The 23,961-nt window shown below is 50.2% G+C and overlaps 1 protein-coding gene across 1 annotated transcript in view; it reads right to left on the bottom strand.

The window, feature by feature from the left end:
* The window catches only part of MYH11 (myosin heavy chain 11), a 126,774-nt gene that overhangs the window by 86,474 nt on the left and 16,339 nt on the right, over positions 1–23,961 (bottom strand). The window contains exons 2-3 of the mRNA XM_047087306.1: positions 21,351–21,712; positions 11,493–11,649 (exon numbers count right to left, since the gene is read on the bottom strand). Of these exons, the coding sequence (XP_046943262.1) occupies positions 11,493–11,649; positions 21,351–21,695 (502 nt within the window). The 5' untranslated portion in view covers positions 21,696–21,712. The remainder of the gene's footprint in view (positions 1–11,492; positions 11,650–21,350; positions 21,713–23,961) is intronic.

The following is a 23,961-nucleotide window of genomic DNA, read 5'->3' as shown; positions in this document are numbered from 1 at the left end:
GTGGGTTCGAGCCCCGCGTCGGGCTCTGTGCTGACCGCTCAGAGCCTGGAGCCTGTTTCAGATTCTGTGTCTCCCTCTCTCTGACCCTCCCCCATTCATGCTCTGTCTCTCTCTGTCTCAAAAATAAATAAACGTTAAAAAAATTTTTTTTTTAAAAGAAAATTTTTCATCTTTATTTATTTTGAGAGAGAGACAGGGTGAGCAGGGGAAGGACAGAGAGAGAGAAGGAGACACAGAATCCGAAGCAGGCTCTGGCATCTTTAACAGCAGACGTGGCCAGTTGGCGGGTGGGACGCGGGAAGGCCGATATTTTCACGGTCAGCACAGAGCCCAGCACAAGGCTCGATCCCACAAACCGCGAGATCACGACCGGAGCTGAGATCGAGAGTCGGAGGCTTAACCGACTGAGCCACCCAGGCGTCCCCCTGGAAGTCCCTTACATAGCACGTGTGTTTGTGCAATGATTTGATGAATACCTGCCTTCTCCCTCCCCTTGTCTGTCCCCAGGGAGTAGACTGTGCCCCCCCCTCCACCAGCCCACCACCCCCCCCACAGCGGGGCCTCGGTTAACACTGTTGAATCGAAGGCGACCAGGGATTTCCTCTGGGGTTGGGAGGACAGAGAGGGAGGAGGAGGCCGGAGCGTGCGTTTCTCATCAGCGATTATGAGCCAGAGCTCCCCAAGTCCCTTGAGCATGCCTGCTCCTTCAGCTCAGTGTTTACTGCTTGTTAAAAAATAAACAAACTCTCCCTAGCTCTCTCCCCTCCGTGTAAGACACCACAGGGCGGTCCCTAAAAGGCTCATCAGACGATCCTCTATGCTTCCGCATTTCCTGGCAAAGAACGTGAACTGCCCGTGACAACTCAGCACCGACCTTGCTTGGTCACGGCGTGTCAGTGAGGACCGAGTCAGGCAGATGGAGCCACCCCCCCACCGCCCTGCCAGGCCAGACACAGAGCCGCGACAAAATCTCCAAGAGGCCGAAGACCACGCATCCGGTCCCCTCTCTGGGGGCGCGTTGTAGGAACACGGTCTCTGGAGCAAAACGACTTGACATGACTTCCTGGTCCCGCCTCTTGGGCAAGACACTGTTCTTTTGAGGAGAAGAGGGATAAAAATCCATACCCTTCAAGGATATGGAAACAGTGATGTCAGACTGGATGCACAAAGCTGACAATTAACCCAAGGCACATCGGAGAACGCAGCGCTCGCTAGGCTCGTCACCAGAGCCATCATCAACGTCATCCAAAATAGTGAGCCTGCCAAGGCATCTAGACGGCAGTGATTCTGTCCCAAGAGGATGGGGTATTAGGCCAGGTCCGGCCCTTTCTAATGGGAAGGCCCAAGCTAGTCCCTTAGCCTCCTGGGGCCTCAGTTTCCTGGTCTGTTAAATGGGGGCAACGGCACTTTGGTACCACACCACCGCCGAGGGAAAAATCAATGTTTTGAGGGTGGCAGAGGGTGACATCTCCAGCTGCACAAGGGCTCAAGGGCCAAGTCACCTGGTACGCTGAGTCTCCTTTTTGTCTAACGGGGAGGCTGTTCTGCGGGAGGGTGCTGCCTTGCGTGGTGCTGGAGAGGGCCGAGCCATGCAGGCTTTACAGAGCAGTGAGCCGGGGCAGGGGCGGGGGGTGGAGGGGACGTGGGTGCCCTTCCTCTCTCTGCCAAGTTCGCAGAGCAGCCCTTGGGGGGTGTTGGTGACCCTGAGCTGCCCCCCACCCCCCAGGGCCCGCCAACCACGGACAGAGCGATGCGACCGAGTGTGGGAACTTGCAAAGCAAGAGAGCCTAGAGGTTAGGTCACCCCACCTCCCAGATGGCTCTCCAGCTTAAAGAGGGTTTGAGCTGACAGAGGCCAGCTGGCTGTTGTTTCTTTTCTAATCCCCTGAGAATGGCTGCTTGGTGCTAATTACACGAGGACAAAACGCGTCCAGACGCGATCTTGCATGGGGTAACACATCCTGAGGGCTGTACTCAGCACATCAGAATGAAATCCTATGCGCCCTCCACACTCTTCCCCCCTACCCCCACCTGCAAACCACTGCAGGGGAGGCGGGAGACCCAAAGTGCTACGTCAAGGGTGGTGTTTTCCCCACATGTATCATGTTAATTTGCCCCAGTCAACAAACTGTCCTAGGCAGCCCGGGCTTCAACACCCTGACCTGTAATAAGATAGACCGTCTAGGAGCAAACAGTCTTCCATGGGGGTACAGTCGGGGGCTCAGTGCAGCAGCTGGAGCCCCCCACTGACCAGGCGAGCCTTCAGCTTGGGCATCAGATAAACCCAAGTTCAAATCCAGCTCTGACATGTTTGGGACTTTTGGCAAGTTCTTCTCCTCTCTGAGCCTCAGTTTCCCCAGCTATAAAAGGAGGATAATAATGACACCCGCTTGGGGCACCTGGGTGGCTCAGTCGGTTAAGCGTCTGACTTCAGCTCAGGTCATGATCTCACGATTCGTGGGTTCGAGACCTGTGTCAGGCTCTGTGCTGACAGCTCGGAGCCTGGAGCTTGCTTCGGATTCTGCCTCCCTTTCTCTGCCTCTCCTCCGCTCATTCATTCCCCCCCTCTCTCTCAAAAATAAATAAACATTTAAAAAAATTTAATATTAGCACCTGCTTCCCATGTTGGATTATCTGACAACTCACATAACCACAGGCCCATGTGCACATGCACACACGGGAAGGAATGAAGGGAAATATAATGAAAAATTTTGGAAGGGCACAGTATTTGCTGTTTCATGAAAACCAGCAAGGAAAATGTTATGGTGAAACATAAAAACTTTGTTGGCCTTCCTGGCTTTACAATTTAGTATTGCTTGTATTCTAGATTACATATGTGGGCACTATAATAGTTTCAAGGCTTGATTTTATTTTTTTTTTAATGTTTATCTACTTTGAGAGAGACAGTGCAAGCAAGGAAGGGACAGAGAGAGAGGGAGACAGAGGATCTGAAGCAGGCTCCGGGCTGACAGCAGTGAGCCTGATGTGGGGCTTGAACTCACGAACTGGGAGATTACCACCTGAGCTGAAGTTGGACGCTCAACCAACTGAGCCACCCAAGCACCCCAAGGTTTCATTTTAAAGATCTTAATCTGATCCTGTCCGCCTTGTAGGTTTGGGGTAAGGATTGATAGAGAATGTTCCCAGAAAGCATAGGGCAAGCACACAATAAAAATCCACTATTATCCTTATCACCACTTTGGAAAAGAAGGTTTGAGAGAGTTTCCATTGAAGGAGAGTGGGTTGAACACATGCATTTAGGCTCCTTCCTCCCCAAACCTGAGTGAAATGACAGTAAAGGGATTTTTCAAACACACGTGGAGCGGGTGAAATGAACCAGAGAGGAGAGAGTAAATAGCAATGAAATCTGGGAAGCCAGAAAACAGGATGAGTGATGGCAGTCCCAGGGAAGAAGTGTGAGCTGACAATGGAGAAGACTGGAAGAAATGTGATTTCATCCCAGAATCCCCTGTGCATCCTCCCTCTCCCCCTCCACTGGCCAAACCTCAGTAACCAGCTGCACCAGGGGGTCTCTGGAAGAATGGGTGAAGGAGCACTTATAAACATGAGGATGAGCTCAAAGTCGGCTTGAGAAGCTGCTGGAAAAGCCAGATACCTTCCACACTCCCTGCAGCCAAATGGTTGCCCTTCCCACAGCCCACAGAAAGGGGCAGATTTTATTCTCTGGAGAGCATTAAACAGAGAGTCTCTGGCCTGGGGTGCACCAGGGACCATATGGAAAGGAAAACGTGCAAGTTTCATTCCACAGTTTGAAGCCCTTAGCCTCTTAACTAGAGTTGCAAAATACTGGTACACAGGGGCGTCTGGGCAGCTCAGTGGGTTAAGCATCTGACTCTTGATTTTGGCTCAAGTCATGATCTCGCGGTTCATAGGATTGAGCCCCATGTTGAGCTCTGCTGTTGGCACAGAGCCCGCTTGGGATTCTCTCTCTCCCCCTACTGCCCCTCCCCCTCTCACTTGCTCGCACCCGTGCGCTCTCTCTCTCTCTCTCTTACACATACACACACACACACACACACACACACACACACACACACACAAGCAACCAAAACGACTGTGGACAGATCTTGACCCTCCAGGCAGAAGACAACACAAATCTTCCCTGAAAAATCTGATCAGCCCAAGGAAAGATGCAAAGAGCAGCTAGAAGTGCCCCAGGGAATAGCCAAGCTCATCCCCAGCAAGCTATTCGTGCAAGTTCAGAGCGCCCATCACTGCTGTGGTGCCCATGCACTGATGCATCCCTGATGCACGGATAGCCAAGAATCAGCAAACTTCTGAAGAAAGCTATTAATATGTCAGACAGAAATGGAAATAAGTCAATAGGAAAAGAACCATCCTGGAGGTAACAGACTCAACATGGAGACGAATCCTCCAAGGAAAAGGACATCACATCACATGGGGAAAAAATGCTATAAGAAATATTCAGGAAACAAAATAGAGTTCTTAGAAGTTAAACACACACACACACACACACACGAACAGAAATTAAAATTTAATGGAAGGTTTGTAAGACAAAGTTGAGGAAAGTGTCCAGAAAAGGATAAGAAGATGAAAAAGGGATAGTGCCAGAGTTCAATTCTGGACATGAGAAAACTTCTAGAGAAGCAGAACAGCGAATACAGAGAAGAAAGAAATCATCAAGGAAGTAATTCATGAAAATGTCCCAGAACTTAAGGCCATGAGTTTACAGATTAAGAGGGTCCATGAAGTCTCCAGCACAATGGGTGAAAACAGATCCATGACAAATCCCATCATCATGAACAGGGGGATAAAGAAGGGTCTAAAAGCCTCCAGAGAAGGAGGGGAATAAATTGGTCACACACAAACGATTAAGAATCCGATTGGCTTTTATCTTCTCAAAAATGACACAAGCTAGAAGACTGTGAAGCGATGCCTTCAAAATTCTGAAAGAAAACTATTTGTTGCTTGAAATTTTAAACCCAGCTAAACTAGCCGTCACATATTAGAGAAGTATCAAGTCTTCAGATGAGATATGCAGGATCTCAATCTGCCTCATACACATCCTTTCTTGAGAAGGTACTAGAAAAGGTGCTCCATTTAAACAGCACAGCAAATCAAGGAAGAGGAAGGCATGAAACCAGGGCCAAGGAATCCACCAAGAGAGCAGTGAAGTGAATTCCAAGCATGGTTAGGAAGGTCTCGGATGTCAGCTACCAGTCATGGAGGGTAGCCAGGGCAGCTCAGAAGGCTCCAGCTGCAACCACCTTCAAGGAGAAGCTGTAAGTAGGGTCCCCAACACATATCTAGACATAGTGAAGGGGGATTAGCACATTTAGAAAGGAGAATCTGGGGAAGAGTTAGTGATTAAGTACATCCATTAATTATCAACAAGTATTAACTGAGCAGCTTCTATATGCTGGGCACTAGTAGGTATGCTGGAGATACAGAAATGAATAGGCAGACAAGGATACAGTCTGGCTCTTAGGCAGTTGATGGGTCCTCAGGAACTTAAGGGGTCACTCATGTAACACATTCAAAGATTACGTTCTACATTCACCACAGGCGTTATCCATCCCAACCCACCTCTTCACACCCCATCTTGTTCTACAAAAACCTTGTGGAGGAGGAAGCCACAGTTGCTTGCTTTATGTCTCCAACAAGACAGAAAGCTCGGGGCGCCTGGGTGGCTCAGGCGGTTAAGCGTCCAATTTTGGCTCTGGTCATGATCTCACGGTTCGTGGGTTCAAGCCCCGCCTCGGGCTCTGTGCTGACAGCTCGGAGCCTGGAGCCTGCTTCCGATTCTGTTTCTCCCCCTCTCTCTGCTCCTCCCCTGCTCATTCTCTGTCTCTCAAAAGTAAATAAACATTAAAACAAACCAAAAATAAAAGACAGAAAGCTCCTTGTGGCTCCCGGCCGAATGACCTTACAGACTGGGACAGCAATATTCATCAACGGAGTCACAAACTGGGCCTACACCTTCCTTTGCAAAAACCAAATTTCCGCTTTAGAGAGAAGAAGGTTTTTTTCCCAAAGCTTCCACTTTTTCCCCATGATCTGTTTCATCGGAGTCTATCATTGCCAGTTTTCCAGAAAGGACCAGGTAATGCCAAAATGAACGCCTAAGTAGCAACTGCTGATTAACATTCACACTCAACGGTTTATCTTTTACGGATGGGCGTGCTCACAGTTAATGGATTTCCCTTGGGGGTTAAAATGTGCCAACGCTTCTGAGTCATTTTCCATCTCACTATGCGATTTTGTGTCAAAATGTAGAGCCCGCAGGGAATGGAATGTATTGACATGGGGATCCCCGTCATCGAGTATTACCATGCCCCACAGTCGGGAGGTTGTCTGCGGAAGCCAAATGATCCCGACACAGAAATATTCTTCGATGAGTTCACCACTTAGGAAACCAGACCCCACTGAAGCAGCCCTCTCTGGTCCCCATCACTGCCTCTTATCCAACTCAGCAGCTTTATCTTGCCGATGACGGGGTGTCAGCACCCACCATCATCCACACACACACACACAACAAAGCAGCAGCCATGCACAACAGACAATTTCCCTGAAGGTGCAATGTGTCGCGAGGTCAATGAGCTCGGAAAGGAAGTCACGTCCGTTCACAACTAAATTGTGACCACAGAGTCACCGCGAACGACAACATGGTAGTATTTTAAGAACAACGAAACAAAAGAACACTTGGGAAAACTCTAATAAGTCTGCAAAAATTATCCTCTTTAGCTGGTGCTGCAGAGATCAAACACGACGTGAGGAATGCTGCGATATGCTCTCACGTGATTTTGTCCAAAAAGAAAAAAAAAGGTTAAAAAATATCAACCCTGGGGCGCCTGGGTGGGCTCAGTCAGTTAAGCGTCCGACTTCAGCTCAGGTCATGATCTCACAGTTCGTGAGTTCCAACCCTGCATTGGGCTGTCTGCTGTCAGCACAAAGCCCACTTCGGATCCTTTGTCTCCCTCTCTCTCTGCCCCTTCCCTGCTCTCTCTCTCTCTCAAAAATAAATAAACATGAAAAAAAATCAGCCCTTAATTTTATACTCAATGTAAGAATTGGCATCTAGTTCCAATTATAGCCAAATTCCTATCATATGCAGATAAAATAAATTTACAATTTGCAATGCCATTGCCCCAGCCCAGTCAAAACGTCTCCCCCCCCACCCCTTCCAGTGAAACTTTAGTCCCTGTTGTAAGTGACCTTTTTTTTCTGGAATCAGTTATTTTCAGACACTCCAAACTCCCTTCATTTCAAGACTTTCAGCTCAGTTACCACACGAAAGGCTGCATACCAAAGGTTAGTGGTGGTGACCTCTGGGTGAGAGAATTATGGGTGCTGGTATATTCTCATTAGCTTAAGTATATGTTTTTATTTTTTCTAGAATGAACATAAAATATTAAAGGTTTTCTTTTTTTAAACTTACACACATGTATTTTAAGAGCACTGTGGCAGCGCTTACCTGTGACTTTCCCTTCCCCTTCGCTAATGGAATTTCATTTCATTCCAGTATTCAGAAAAAAAAATGGGCTTGTGGGAGCTCCCTCAGCTCCAGGAAAGAGCCAGGAATAGTCTGAACCAATTATGAAGGTCCCGGTCCTGTTTGCCAACCCTGGGTTTAGAGGTTGGCATGTGACCAAGTTTTAATTAATGAGACGTAAGGGGATGCCTGCTGAGGAATTCCTGGAAAAGATTTTTCTCCCGGGGTAAAAAAAAAAAAAGAGACATGGAAAAAAGAACCTAGCCTTCCACTTCCTTCATGCGTTCTGCTATCATCACATGAAGACATGATATCTGGAGCTATGGCTGCCATCTTGTAACCATGAGGGAGAAGCCGAGAAAATCCCAGAGAGGTCTGTTTTTGAGCTGCTGGATTAACTAACCCTGAAATCGTCCACCTGTTCTCTTCTTGTTACGTGAGATAATAAACTCCTATTGTTTAAGCCGCTTTAATTGGTTGCTACGTGGGGGTTTTTTGCAACCCAAAGCACCCCCAAATGCCATGAATGCTGCAACTTTGTGATGTTCAACTTCCCTAAAAAGGTATGTGAATCATCACTGTTAACTTTTCCATCAAGGGAGACCACAAATAAATGTTTTTGTTTGTTTGTTTGTTTGTTTGTTTTTCTAAGCAATGACACATATCTAACTCCAGGAACATCGCGTCACAACCCGAGATTACATGTCCATGTGGCCATCTTTGCAAGGCTCCCTCTGCTGGTTGTTGAAGGTAATGGCAGCTCCAGGTCTGCAGTGGTCCAGCTTGGGTCTACCTGTAGGGTTTGACCTGCTCTGTCAGTAACTTGGGGGCACTTCTACCTGAGACCCTCTAGCTTGAGGGGTGTCTCCAAGGTACACCTGGATCCCTGCCCTCAGGAACTTCCAGAACGGAGTTCTCCATTCCTGACTCAGAACACTCTTGGAGGTAGCTATCCCAGAGGTTGAAAACTCAGACCCAAGGGCCGGGCAGTGAACACAAATGAGTGCCCCCAGTCCTGGGAAACTCATGCCCTCTCTAAACGGATGGTTGACATACGGGAACACAGGCCCAGTGTTGGCAGATGTTCCGATATTTTCACAAGAACCTAAGTCGGTTGTGTCTGACTTCAGCTCAGGTCACGATCTCACGGTTCATGAGTTCGAGCCCTGCGTCGGGCTCTGTGCTGACAGCTCAGAGCCTGCAGCCTGTATCCAGTTATGTGTCTCCCTCTCTCTCTCAAAAAACATAAAATAAATAAAATAAACATTTTAAAAAAAGTTGACAACTACTTCAAGTATCCTGAAAACTCTGTGTGGACCAAACCAAAGTTATCTGAAGGCTGGATACAGCCCATTAGCTGCTGATTCACAACCTCAGGACTATTTGCACCTCATAGTCATGTAGCAATTATATACAGCTTTAGGACTGGCAAAGCCCTTTTCTGCTGCCCTCTCCCAAGCGTAAGGAGACAGGAGAACTCCTGTATCTCAAGACCAGATCCATTTATAAGATGAAAAATCCTCTCACCCCTCCCCAAAATCAATGGCACTGGGATGGGTGCTGCTCTTTTTACGATGCCCCCAAAACACCCGAGGAGGAAAGCAAGGGCTCGACCCTGCTGAGGCAAAGGGATTTGTTGAAAGAAGACCAAGGTTGTCCAACAGGTAAAGTTCACAACTTGGAGATGCCCCAGTTTCATTTTCTTGCCTTATTACACTGGCTAGGACCTCCAGTACATATGATGTTGAACAAGGGTGGTAAGAGGAGACACCCTTACCTTGTTACTCATCTTAGGGGGCAAGGATTCAACCTGTCACTCTCACTATCAAATCTGATGTTATAGATTTTTTGGACATTCCTTGTACCAGGTTGATGAAAGTCCTTCCTTTTCCTACTTTGCTGAGATACTTTCTCGTGAGCAGATACTAAGTTTTGTCAAATGCTTTTTTCTGCACCGCTGGATATGGTGGTGTGGTTTTTCTTCTTTAGACTGTCATATTGACTGATTTTTGAAGAGTGAACCAGCCTTGCATTCCTGGAGTGAGCCCTCCTGGGTCATGGCCTGGGTTTCCAAGCACTTTGAGAAACTCGTTTGCCTCTGTTGGAAAGTGTAGGTAGTAACACCGACCCTATCCCACAGATGGTGAAGATTTAAAAAAAAAGAGAATGTGTGTGTTCATGTTAAAGGAGGTCTGTGCCTTGACCCAAAGTGCTATTCAAATAGAGGCTAAGAGGAGGCCCCACAACTGCAAACGTCTGTTTTCCAAGCTTCTGTCATACCCAGCCCTGCATGAAGCATAGTAAATGCAGTCCATGACCCATGAAGCACAACAAAGTGATTCTAGATGCCACTCAGATTATGATTTTAATTTCAATAGTCACAGGGGCGCCTGGGTGGCTCGGTCGGTTACAAGTCTGACTGTTGATTTCAGCTCAGGTCGTGGGATTTCATCCCAGGGTCGTGGGATTGAGCCCCACATCGGGCTCCGTGCTGAGCATGGAGACTGCTTACGATTCTTTCTTTTTCCCTCTGCCCCTCTCCCCCACTCATGCTCTCTCACTCTAAAATTTAAAATAATAATAATAATAATTTTAATAGTTATATATTCTTTTCAATGTGCATGCAAAAAACACGTATGTAGTTGCAATGTCTAACATCCGGTTTTATGCACGATGATGAGAATAGTTTATGCTGAGTTATTGAGCTATTTATTTACTTATTAATTTATTTTTAATTTATTTAGAGAGCACAAGCAGGCGAGGGGCATAGAGAGAGGGAGAGAGGGAGAATCCCAAGAAGGCTCCCTACTGGCAGCGTGGAACCCGACTTGGGCTCAAACTCATAAACTGTGAACTCATGACCTGGGCTGAAATCAAGAGTCAGGCGCTTAACCATCTGAGCCACCCAGGCGCTCCTTCACTTAGTGAGCTTTGGCTAAGTACCAGGCTCTGTTCTAAGCCCTGCATGTTCAATAGTTCACTTAATCTTCACATCAGCCTATGAGATAGGTCACAGTTACTGTCATTGGCTTTTGCAGATGAGGAACCAGAGGCACAGAGAGGTTAAGTAGCTTGCTCAAGGTCACACAGCTACTGAGTGGCAGAGCCGGGATTTAAACACAGGCGCCCCTATTCTAGAATCTGTGCTCTTAACTAAATCTTGTTCAGTCGGAACTAGATTGTGAGAAAGGGAGCTTATGAGAAAAATATGAATATAAGGACATAATTTTTATGAAGTCTAACAAGAGCCAAAACTGAAGGTGACAGAAGTCACAATAACAGTTACCTCGGGGAGGGGGGGGGGTTATAAAGGAGGTAGTGACTAGGTCGAGGCATGAGGGAACTTTCTGGAAATATTTCACATCTTGGTCTGAGTGGTGGTTATAGGACCGCAGACCTATGCAAAAATCAATTTTAGGCTGGACACGACATCTGGCCACCCCCTGCTGTCTGCGTATTTCGCCTCAGTTAAAAGTTCATTAAGAATAGTAATAATAATGAGGCATCAACATGGAGATAATAAACAACGGCCTTCAGACTGGAAACGCCTGCATTAGAATCTCCACAAGCTGCAAGACGGACCCTATCACTCCCTTTTTACAGATGGAGAAACTGAGGCTGGAGAGGAGAAGACCTCTCACACCACCCCCCGGGACTCCAGCCTCGGCTGGCTCCAAGTGCAGGGCAGGCTGGCTCAGCCCCAGGGCTGGCAGTCACCCCCTTCCTTCGGGGGTGAGGGCACCATGCGGTCCGCACCCTGACGCAGGGCCGGGGGGCGGCAGAGGGGCCGGGCGCCCCGGCCGCCCATGCCCGTATTTGCCCAAGCTGCCTGCTCTCTCTCGCCCTCCCAGCCGAGCGCCCAGATGCTCAGCTGCCTTCTTTCCCTTTTTCAGTCACAAGGCTCCCGGGGCCCAGCGCCCGCCCGCCCAGCTCCGCATTCTTGGCGAGGATGCAGGCGGGCGGGCCCGGAGGGGAGGAGCCCCTCCCCGTCCCCGTCCCGGTCCCCGTCCCCCGCTCACCTTGCAGCATGCTCCGGTAGGCCGTGTCAGCGATGGCGTAGATGTGGGGTGGCATCTCGTGCCTCTTCTTGCCCTTGTACATGTCCACGATCTTCTCCGAGTAGATGGGCAGCTGCTTGTAGGGGTTGACCACCACGCAGAAGAGGCCGGAGTACGTCTGCGGACAGAGAACCCGAGTTGACTTCCAGAACACGGCCGCCCAGCCCGCAGGTCCGGGAGCAGCGACAGCCGTCACCGCCTGCGTTCGAACACTTACCGAGCGCTCCGTGTGCATTTTCTCCCCGCATCCTCACAGCAAAACTGTTGGATGCGTTCGTCTTGCCGTTTTAGAGATGGGGAAACTGAGGCGTAGAGCCCTCACGGGAACCCCTTGGCATCCCTGTTAAGGACAGGGATGGAGGAAGAGGACCAAGGGGCAAGACTGGCTTTCTGGACCACCCGTGTTCTGCTTTATGGCTGCGTGCTTTCCAATCGTCCAGGTTCAGACCTCCCAGAGACTCACGGGCTCGGACCACAGCCACCAACTGTTGGGCACCTACTGTATACTGTATACACTGAGCTCTAAGCCCTTCACGGGCATCTCTCTATTTAGCCTCCCATCTACCCTGTGACAGTCGCACGGTGATTTCCCTGCCGCCCATACGGCAGATGAAGAAACAGGGTTGGGGAGGTTGTCACACACACACAGCCGGCCAGAAATTTGCACCTAGAGACCACGACACCTCCTCCCCAGATCTCATGCTCTGCACAGTTAACAAGGTACTCCCTCATCTGTAGAAAAACAAAACAAAACAAAACAAAACAGGGACAAACACAGCTGTCCTTAAAAAGCATTGGTACTGGGGCACCTGGGTGGCTCAGTGGGTCAAGCATCTGACTCTTGGTTTCGGGTCAGGTCATGATCTCACAGGTTTGTGGGTTCGAGACCCATGGCAGATTCTGCACTGCCCCCCTCTCTCTCTCTCTCTTCCCCCACCCCTCAAAATAAATAAACTTAAAAAATTTTTATATATATATAAAGATTGGTACTGACACAAGGTACGACATGGGCGGACCCTGAAAATGGTATGCTCACTATGAAAGACACAAAGGTCACATAGCGTATGATTCCATTTATATGAAATGGCCAGGACAGGCAAATCCATAGAGACAGAAACAGATCCCTGGTTTCCAAGGACTGGGAAGGGCGGGGGGCAGGCCGGGGGGAGGGCGGTGACTGCTCACGGGTATGGGGTTATAAAAACGTTCCGAAACGAGACAGGGGTGATAACTGCACAACACAGCAAATGTGCTGAAGGCCACTGAATTGTACCCTTGAAAGTGATCCGGTGGTGAATTGTATGTTATATGGGTTTTACCATAATTAAAACAAAATCGTCGTCCTGCCCTACCAAGGGCACAGGAGCATCTGGAAATAATCAGAACAGGGAAAGGGGGTGGAGGCACCCCGCAAGCCCCACCACGCGCACACACGGGAGGCACTATCACCGCTATGGCTGTTCCTTACCGGACATCAGATTGCCCCCTGGGCTGAGGTCACAGGTCAGGGCACAGGTTCCGACCCGCCCCACAGGAACTGCTTTTCCCGAACGATACCATCAGGGCCGCCCGGGGCTCCAACAGCCCCCAAGCACGTCCTCCCTCCAATTCCCCCTAGAAGGGACTCAAGGAAGAGCCAATGGTCCACCTCTGGGCGACCCTCAGGGCAAAGCCAACACCAGAGAGGTTAAGCAACTTGACCAAAGTCACAGAGGGAGACCCTGACAGCACTAAGCCCAGCTTGGCCAACTCCCAGGCCTGAGCACCGCCCGTGAGGCTACCTGACCCCTGCCCATCCTATAGAAAGAGAAACACATCGTTCGTTCATTCACTTGCTTGTTCATTCGGTGTGCACGTCCTAGACACCGTGCAAGGCTCTGGGGTTAAAGAAGGCAAAGAACACAAGGTCCTGCCCTCAAAGAGACTGTAGCCCTGGCTACAGCTGATTGGAGGAGGGTCTCTCCAGCGCTCAGTCTGCTAAGGGACAATGGTGTTGAGGTGGACAGTAATCTTCAAAAGGTACAGGACTGGTGGGGGAAGGAGGGAATAATCTCTCAGGTTCTCACCATTCCCCTAAAAAGGCAGGCATGAGGTCGCACAGGCCTGTCGAAACATCCATCAGCCATTTATTGAGCACCTACTGTGTACAGGTCTGTGCTAGACAGGTCTCCACCATGCTGGAGATAAATAAATCAGAAGAACCCACAGATCAGAGCAGGGACAAGGACACTGAACAATAACATCCAAAGAACCAGGATGGAGCCCAGGGGATTAGGGAAGCAAGGAAGTCAGGGCCCTAACCCACCCTGGGGGCGGTCAGAGAAACCTCCAGTGAGGAGGTCTCAAGACACAAGAAGGGCTTATCCTGCTCAGGAGGTAGCAAAGGCACAGAAGGCAGCAGGGCGAGTGTGTGCGTGCAGCCTGCAAGCAGTGCGGTATTCCTGGAGCATCGAGGAGGGGACAAGCCAGGGTGCGGGGTGAGGCTCCTGCAGAGGCGGGCAGGGGCCAGACCGCACAGAGACGGATGAGTCCACCATCCGCCCGACTCCCCACTCCCTGATCTGATCTTCCAGGCCCCTCCCACCAGAGCAAGTGCCCTGAGGGCGGGACCACCCTCTTCCTCTGCTTCAGTTCAGGCCTGGGCCTTGGCATACAGTAGGTGGTCACTAAATGCTTGCTCAATAAATGACTGAGGGGTAAGCTGATTACAAATCTGCCCTGGAGCAGGGACCCCCGATGTCGATGTCTTCATCTCTGTGGTCCGGGGCTTTGCACTGGGCTGGGACACAGTAGGTGCTCGGGAGATGTTTGCTGAGCTGGTGGCACAGTTGTTCCAGAACAGGGGCTCTGTGTCCCCCACTCATCTGTGTCCTGGTCCCCAGTGCGAAGCCTCCCATAAACTAAGTGCCCAGTCAACGATCACTCGTTTGAATGAACGTCAGCCAAGTCCTACCTCTCTTTGAGGTCTGAATGCCACCTCCAGATCCTTCTGGGCTGTGCCCACTGCCAACCACAATGCTCATTTATAGCCCAAACCACACCCTCACCAAGCCCTTGAGCTGGAGGCAGTAAAGGTCAATGGCTAAGGATACAGAAGTGAGGACTGAGGACTTGGTTTGAACCCTCATTTTGCTACTTCCTGGCTGTGTGACCCTGGGAAAGTCTCTTAACCTCTCTGAGCCTACTAACCTCAACTACAAGATGACGGTATGTAACAGATCCTTCAAAGGCTTGCTCTGAGAGAGTGCTCATGAGGCATTTAACAGAGTGCCTGGTATACAGCAGGTGCTCAATAAACATTAGTGACCATACCATGCTGCCTTGGTTTCATGATGACAAAACCCTTGTCACCCTGGAAGCTTCGCAGGTGCTGCTTCTGTACCTCGAGTATGTTCCCCACCCCCCTCAATCTTCCCACAGCCATTTCCGTCTCCTCTTCCAGGGCTCATCCTAAATGTCACCTTCTGGACCGCAAGCTGCACATCACAGTTTCTCCAGCACCCAGCGTAGGGCCGTATACAAGGCAGACCCCAGTCAATAGTTGCTGAAGGCAATGAATGAAAGAAAGAATGTGTGGCTCTCCCAAATCCATCACCAGCTTCTGAAGAACTGTCCCTTTCCCCCTGTTTGCCTGGGACACCTCCTGGTGCTAAGCACCCAGCAAGCACTTAACCCGAGCTTCCAGGCAGATCTGAATCTCTGTTCGGCGCAGCAAATCTTTCCAGGGCACGACGACCCGAGGGGAAGGGCTGAGCAGGCATGCCCCCGGCAGGGTGGTCGGGCTGCAGAATCTGGAGGTTTGATCGACAGTGTTCAACCTCCGTTGCCTTCACCAGACCCGCCCGGCTCACCGGCTGGTGGCGGTGTTTCTGCCTCCTCACTGTCCCCAAGGTCCTCTCCAGCTGGTCAAGTTCATGAGGTTTCAATAGCCCCGCCTCCTGTGTCCCGGCCAGCATTTCAGGGCCCCATGCCACCAGCAGGTCCCAGCCACAGGCCCAGGGTTTCCCTCTTGTGACCGTATTAGGAAGTGACTCCAGTTTTTCCCTGACACTTTATATGGTCAGCCACAGAGCTCTGAGCAGGAGTCTGCTCCCACAGCCTGCGGCAGGAACAAGCGCCAACGGAGGAAAGTGGGAAGAACACAGGCTTTGAGCCGCACGGGCCAGGGGAGAACCTCAGCTCTGCCCTCATTCATCACCTGTGTGACTCATGGGAGTGGCCGAACCCGAGTCTCTTCTTCCCCGTCTTCTTCTCCGTCTATAAAAAGATGGAGACCCGTACCTTCTTTGCCAGGTTGTCACACAATGTCATGGCAACATCTATCCTTAAAGACAGACACGGTCCACCAGGAATGCAATTTCCTGCAGCCTTGATTTGAATGGGAAGAGAGGCTAAAAACAACCTAAATATCCATCATCAGGGGGCTAGCTTCATAATTATGGCATGCTGCCATTAAAAAGAGTATATTTAGGGGCACCTAGACGGCTCGGTCGGTTAAGCGTCTGACTCTTGATCTCGGCTCAGGTCGTGATCTCAGGATTCGTGGGCTCGAGCCCCGCTTTGGGCTCTGCACTCAGAGTGCAGAGACTGCTTGGGGTTCTCTCCGTTTCTCTCTCTGCCTTTCCCCCACTCACACTCTCTCGCTCTAAATAAATGAGTAAACATTAAAAAAGAGTGTGTTTGTACATATATATGAATGTACACCAAAACAAATATACATGCATCTGCCTGTATGTGTATAAAGTATTTCTGGAAGCCTATGAAAGAAACACCAGAGCAGTTCCTCTACAGAAGGGAATCAGAAGGAATGGGGGTGAAAGGTAAAATTCCCGATACGCTGATAGACTATTTCCTACCTGTATGTTACCTATTCAAACCAATGTTTTAAATTCAACTAGATAGTTACAAACAAACACAAGAAAAAGCCACAAGACGTCATGTATGCTTCTTATTTTTAAATATTCTCTTGAGGTCTTTGCATGGATAGCCTCACGTTACTAGAAAGGTTTGAGGCCATGTCAATTCGAAAGATCTGAATAGTGAGTTCACAGGGCTCAGCAGAGGGTAGGCTCCAGCTGTGTCTTCTTTCTACCTTCTAAGACTCGGTGCAGTCATGTATCTTTTTCCCACCCTCCAGGACTCTCCGGCACTCAAGAGGCCGCTGCTCATCATCTGCTCTCAGCATCCCTGGGTGGGTACTCCTTCAGGCCACTGAGCCAAGTGTCCAAAAAGAAAACATCATCCCCTGCTTGACTTTGGAAGGAAGGCCTTTCCTTATCCCCTGGTCTTCCTCGAACAGTGACGTAAGAACGAGGAAAATATCCTTTGGGGTTCACAAGTCGGGAATTTGGGCTTGGAAACCCAATCAATAGGAGAGGCCATCCACCTTTGCACTGGATCAGGTTCCTAACCCCAGGGGCTTGAAACAGGGGTGGAAAGTCCTACTGTTTACAGGGACCAAGCACGTCAGATGGGACTAAAGTAAGCCAGGTAGGAGGAGAACAATAGGTAGGTGATTAACGACCAACAATTCTCAGCCTCAGGGTCTGGGAGACAACAGGGAGCAGTGAGGCCTATTCAAAAACAAGGCCCACAGCCCACCTAACAGGATGGCCCAGGGGCTGCTTTTTAAAGCAATGCCAGCAACTGAGATTTTCTTTTTCTTTTTTTTGGGGGGGGGCAGTTGGAGAGGAAGGGGGAGAGATGTATCAAATTAACTCCTCCATTTTTAAAAAATTACTCACTCTGGGCCAAAGGCTTACAACCTAGTAGGTGCTCAAGAAATCCTAAGTGACAAGTTAGACTTCTTGCTCCTGTGCACGTAAAGCTTGTCGAGCTCAAAGTTAATGGTGCCCGTGGCATCATCCCCACATGCCCCAGCCCACAGCCATCACCTCCTGCTCAAGCCTCCAGATATCCTACAGCCCCTTACCATCCAGGGGTCATCACTCTGGCCCTGGAGGCAGCCAGACCTTGCCTGAATCGCAGCAACAGGACCAAGCACGCCTGAGCCTCAGTATCTTGGTCTCTGAAATGCGGTAAGAGCCTCTGTCTCCCAGGATCATTGGAAGGAATAAATGAGTAGCAGTTAGAAGCACTGCTCCCAGGGCCAGCCTTCCCGGCTTCAAGACCCAGCTGTTTCTTATCAAGTTATTTAACTTTTCTAAAACCCAGTTTCTTTCTTTTTTTTTTTTAATTTTTTAAATGTATTCATTTATTTTTAGAGAGAGGGAGAGAGATTGAGTGAAGGGCAGACAGAGAAGAAGAGAGAGAATCCCAAGCAGGCTCTATGCTGTCAGGGCAGAGCCCAATGTGGGGCTCGATCCCAGGACCCTGGGATCATGACCCAAACTAAGATCAAGACACTTAACCGACTGAGACACCCAGGCCCCCACCCCCACCGGTTTCTTTAGCCGCACCCCCCAACACACCCCACCTCTGACAACCCCCCTTCTGCAGTGATTCTGAGCGCGACTATCTTCGATGCCTCAGGTAAGTGACATCCTGATTGTTCGTCCTTCTGTGACTGGCTAGTTCAGTGACTAGTTCAGCTACTTCAGCTGGTGACTAGTTCAGCTACTTCTGTGACTAGTTCACTCAGTATAATGTCCCCTAGGTTCGTCCCTGTTGCCACATATGATAGGATTTCCTTAAGGCTGAATCATAGTCTGTTGTACGGATACAGCACATTTTCTTACTCCATCCATCGTGTTAGAAACTATCTCCTGCATCTGCCTCGAGCTCAAGTGTGTCTAATCTTCCTCCTCTTTATTACCAAGCGGCTCGGGGCACGGGCTGAGCCGAGTAACCCCTGGAATCCCACAGCGATGCAAACAGAACAAGCAAGAGCCCACGCATCCCCCAGCTGGGCAGGCCAGCCGAGTGTGACACAGGTCCCTCCCTTCCCAGGCAAGTCAGGTCAGGTCTCTGCCTCGGACAGGTCATGTGCAGAGTGGGAGGTGACCTTTGCTGTCACCAGTGGGGTCAAGGACACAACACGCTGGGAAGGACTTGGGATGGGACCCAGGACAGGCAAAGCCCACACTTTACTGATCTTCCTGTGCCCGAAACCCTGGTCTCATCCTCCATGTAATAAAAATAGAGCCAACTGCTGAGTGGTCGCGCTAAGCTCTGGGCAGAGGGAACCCAGCGCCCAGAAGGGCAGGTGAGGGTGGGCGAGGACTCAGAATCACCAGCGCCCCACCCCCCCCGCTGCTGTGTGCCAGGATCAGAACCTGCACAAAGATGGCAAGAACCTGCATCAAAAGGCTCATGAAATAGGACCCAGTGGCTTCTATGGACTCTTCTAGAACCAAGAGGACAATAGTCTTGATTTGAGGTGTACTTTGCAGAACGGAGGGGAAAGTTCTCTTCATTACCAAGGGCAAAGCTGGACAGACGGACGGATGGATGGACGGACACACACACACACACACACACACACACACACACACACACACACCGGATGCTCCAGCATCACCTGCCAACACCCACCTGCTCTCAAGGGCTGTACCTCCCGCTGTCAGGTGCTTGGAGACTAACTGGCTGTGCCTCCCCTCCCCCGCTTCCTTCTTGATCTCCATCACGGACAACCGGTTCAATTTAAGTGATTAAATTGAGCAGAAAGGAAGGAGACAGGAGTAGGCACGTGGTCACAAGGCCGGGAGGCTTTGCGTCTAATCTGTGCAGGGAAGCATAGCAACAATTTAAAAAAAAAAATGAATCAAAGCTTCCGTCTGTTTGTCAGATTAGATATTCTGGGTCTTGGGACCTTCAGGAGGCCTTCATTTCTTCCTGGTTTCTATTTTGGGCTCAAACGCTGGGTCAGAGGACAGGAGGGGAGATTTACACACAGGCCCGTCCTTGACCTCCCCCCGGGAGAGGACACATCTTCGGTGGGAGACCTGGGAGAACTCCCACTTTACCCCAGCTCCCTGCCTGCCAGCCTCCTTAGAAACGTCCGTCCTGTGCTGACAGCTCCAGGTTGATGGTATTGCCGTACAAGGAACAGCTTGGACTAAAGGTACTTTCCCCGCTCAGGGCAGTTAAGGACAGGCTTTAGCTCTCTGAGCCTCAGCTTGCTCATGTGTAAAATGGGACAAGCATACTTTTCAGCGGATGGTCTGCTGGTTAAATGAGGTAAGACGTGTCAAGTTACACAACATGGGTTACCCTAGAGATTACATAGCCCCTAAGAGGGTATTTTGGGGGGTTATAATGGAAATGTGGGAATGCTCGGCCTTGACTCATGCAGAAGAAAGAGCGAGCCACTAACCTATGTGCACAGGTTCGTAAATAGGTAAACATGTACCATAGTCACAGAGAAACACCGAGAACATGGCAACATCTTATCAGTTTGTGATCTCTGGGCGAGGACTGGTTTCTGTGTCGGCTGTGCTTTTCAGAACTTTCCGAATCTCCTGCGATGAACGTGACTTAATTTCCTAATTAGGAAAAAAAGTCTGCAGAGCATTTTTATAGATGACAAGGGTTTTTTTTGGTTTGCTTTGCTTTGGTAATTTTCACGCGGCAACATGTAAGGGACGGGGTCGGAGGGCACAATGATGAAGTGACTGTCTTTGCCAATTTGCAAATGATCCAAGAAACAAGACCCTAACAACGGCATAACCAGCAGTAACACCGAGCGTTGTGAGCGCTGACAATGTGCCCAGAGGCGTGACAAGTGCTTTCTTTTCAGCGTAACCCACTCCGTGAGGACGGTACTCTTGTTGCGTTCATTTCATAGAGAAGGCAACGAAATGCCAGAGAATTGAGGTAACTCACCCAAGGGATCGGCGTGCCCTTTCCGAGAGGCAAAGAGACCGAGTCTAACCCCGAGGGCCCTCTGCCCAGCAGTTGAACACCAGGGGGCCACCGAGGTCCCTTTGGCTCCGGGGAGTCGGTCCAAACCCACAAGGAACGTGCGCACCCCGAGTCATGTCGTGCCCCATCATCTATCCCAGGCTGCCCCATAGGACTTCCTGCGGGGACAGAAGCGTGCTATGCAATGCAGCAGCCACCAGCCTCAGGTGGCGGTCGAGCACTGGATATTGGCCAGTGCCACCAAAGAGATGCATTCCTGGGGCGCCTGGGTGGCGCAGTCGGTTAAGCGTCCGACTTCAGCCAGGTCACGATCTCGCGGTCCGTGAGTTCGAGCCCCACGTCGGGCTCTGGGCTGATGGCTCAGAGCCTGGAGCCTGTTTCCGATTCTGTGTCTCCCTCTCTCTCTGCCCCTCCCCCGTTCATGCTCTGTCTCTCTCTGTCCCAAAAATAAATAAAAAACGTTGAAAAAAAAGAGATGCATTCCGACTTCTAAGAAACTTGCATCTAAATTTAGTTAGCCGCAGGTGGCCGGTGGCTACCACAGTGGACAGGGCAGCTCTGGTCTGCACGGCCGACCCAGAGGAGTCCCGGGTCCAATCTAGGTATTCCCATTTGTGCCAGGGAAGGCCTCCGCAGAACCTAGCCAGACCCCCAGGTCGCCTCCCGCCTGGCTGCCCAGGGGGTCCAGCCTTCCCAAGAGGTTTCGCGCAGCTTGTCACCTCCAAGATGTCCCTTGGCACGTCGCATGTGGGGTCACGTGCCATCTCTGCACTTCCTTCACATGTGGGGGGGGGTATTCCCATTTCACCTACAGGTAAACTGAGGCTTTGGTGAGTGGCAGCATTTTCTGGTGTCACCGAACTAAGTGAGGCGGGGCTGAGGTCTGGACCCAAGTCTGAACGATCCCACGTCACCATGGGGCCCCTTTCCAACGAAACTTTCCCCCTCCCAACCCGTAGGCCTGCACGAAGGGACTGGCTGCCCCGAGACACTCACGTAGATGAGCCCGGAGAAGTACCTCTCCCTCAGGTTGTGCAGCACAGAGGCCTCATTGAGGCACGTCAGCTCTGCCATGTCCTCCACCTTGGAGAATTTGGGCGGGTTCATCTTCTGGATGTCATCTTTGCCGACCGTCACCTTCTTGCCATTCTCCACCAGCTCCACGATCACCTCGTCCCCTTTCTCCTCCTTGATGCTGGCTGCCTCGAAGCCCTGCTTCTCCGAAGGGACCCAGACCAGCTTCTTGGCGGCCCAGTCGGCCTGGGCCACTGGGCTGTTGACGAAGTTTTTGTCCACAAAGAGGAACTTCTCATCATCGCTGAGCTGGCCCTTCTGCGCCATGGTGCCTGGTCGGTCCCCTGTGGAATAAAGCGACAGCATCAGTATTGGGCCAGAACCGAGCCCCAAAGACGGTCGAAGCCCTTGCCTCGCATGCCTAGGGAACATTCTGCCAAGTAGGAGGATGTTCCGTGCGGTATGTTTATCTGGCCAAAGAATGCAAACAACTCAAAGTCCCTCACGAGAGGGTCTGCATCATTGCCTATTGTCAGCCATCATGGCACCAGATCCACAAACCACGTTATTTTCATGCGACAAGATACTGCTATCCAGGGGTCTCGAGGCAAGAGTGAGGTCTACGTGCGTGGACATCCAAAGAGGCCCACGTCGTACTGTTTACTATAAAAATAAAAGAGAGGCGTTCTTCAAATAGTTAAGCCCAGAGATACCATAGGATCCAACAATTCCATTCCCAAGTGTAAACCCAAGAGGAAAGAAGACAGACGTCCGCACAAAACCTCGTAGCGAAAGTTCACAGAAGCATTCCTCACAATGGCTAACACAGGGAAGGAACCAAGGTGTCCGTGGACAGATAGAACGGATAAATAAAATGCGGTCTATCCATGCAGTGGAATATTACTCAGCCTGAAAAAGGACAGAAGTACTGATCCACGCCGCACCACGGAAGAATCTCAAAAAAATTACGCCAAGTCAAACAATCCAGTCGCAAGGTGTCACAGACTGTAGGATGCCCTTTATACGAAATGCCCACAACAGGCAGATCCACAGAGATTCAAGCAGATCGGTGGTTGCCAGGGCCCGGGAGGGTGACAGCTAAGGGGTACAGGGCTTCTTTAGGGGTAATGGCAATGTTCTGGAATTTATCGCAGCTGCGGACGTACAGCTTTGTGAATATGCTCAAAGCCATTCAATTGTACCATTTAAATGGGTGAATTACATGGCACGTGAATTATATCTCAGTAAAGCTTTTAAAAAAATGAAATGGGGGCGCCTGGGTGGCGCAGTCGGTTAAGCGTCCGACTTCAGCCAGGTCACGATCTCGCGGTCCGGGAGTTCGAGCCCCGCGTCAGGCTCTGGGCTGATGGTTCAGAGCCTGGAGCCTGTTTCCGATTCTGTGTCTCCCTCTCTCTCTGCCCCTCCCCCGTTCATGCTCTGTCTCTCTCTGTCCCAAAAATAAATAAACGTTGAAAAAAAAAATTAAAAAAAAAAATGAAATAAAGGAGTGTAAACAGTAGGTATAATACCCCATTTTTTTTTTCGTTTTTTATTTATTTTTGGGACAGAGAGAGACAGAGCATGAACGGGGGAGGGGCAGAGAGAGAGGGAGACACAGAATCGGAAGCAGGCTCCAGGCTCTGAGCCGTCAGCCCAGAGCCTGACGCGGGGCTCGAACTCACGGACCGCGAGATCGTGACCTGGCGGAAGTCGGACGCTTAACCGACTGCGCCACCCAGGCGCCCCCCCCATTTTTATTTTAAAGTATTTAGAATACAAGGCACCTGGGTGGCTCAGTTGGATAAACGTTCAACTTCAGCTCAGGTCATGATCTTACAGTTGGTGGGTTCAAGTGGCACATTTGGCTCTCTCTCTCTCTCCTGTCAGCACAGAGCCTGCTTCATTCAGATCCTCGGTCTCCCTCTCCCTCTGCCCTTCCCCCTTTCAACTCTCGCTCTCTCGAAATGAACATTTAATAAAGAAAAAAAATAAAATATTTACAATAATACAGGCAAAAAAAAAAAAAGGAGAAATATGCACTTAATGAGTTTAAGTGTGAGGGGCCTTTCACTTTCTTTTTTAAATGTTTATTTTTGAGAGAGAAAGAGAGCGAGCACAAGGTGGGGAGAGGTAGAGAGGGACAGACCATCTGAAGCGGGCTCTGTGCTGACAGCTGAGAGCCAGATGTGGGACTCAAACTCACAAACCGCGAGATCATGACCTGAGCTGAAGTCGGATGCTCAACCGACCGAGCCACCCAAGCACCCCTGGGATTTTTCACTCTCTATCATTTTTTCCCAGTTTTTTTCCATCGTGGTAAAATATACGTAGCACAAAATTTGCTATCAACCATTTTTAAGGGTCATTGCGGTTCAGCGGCATGAAGTGCATTCATACTGGGGTGTAACCGTCACCCCCATCCACCTTGAGAACTTTTTACATCGTGCAGAACTGCAACCCTGTCCCCAGGAAACGCTAACTCCCCACTCCCCTCCCCCGGCCCCCGGCAACCAGCATTCTACTTCCCGTCTCTAGGACTCTGACTGCCCTAAGTTCCTCGTACAAGTGGTGTTTGTCTTTTGGTGACTGGCCT

Source organism: Lynx rufus, unplaced genomic scaffold, assembly GCF_022079265.1.
Source record: "Lynx rufus isolate CCGP_SWC_20201006 ecotype Redwood Valley unplaced genomic scaffold, mLynRuf1.p SCAF_23, whole genome shotgun sequence".
NCBI lineage: Eukaryota > Metazoa > Chordata > Mammalia > Carnivora > Felidae > Lynx > Lynx rufus.
This window is presented reverse-complemented; position numbering and strand designations above follow the sequence as displayed.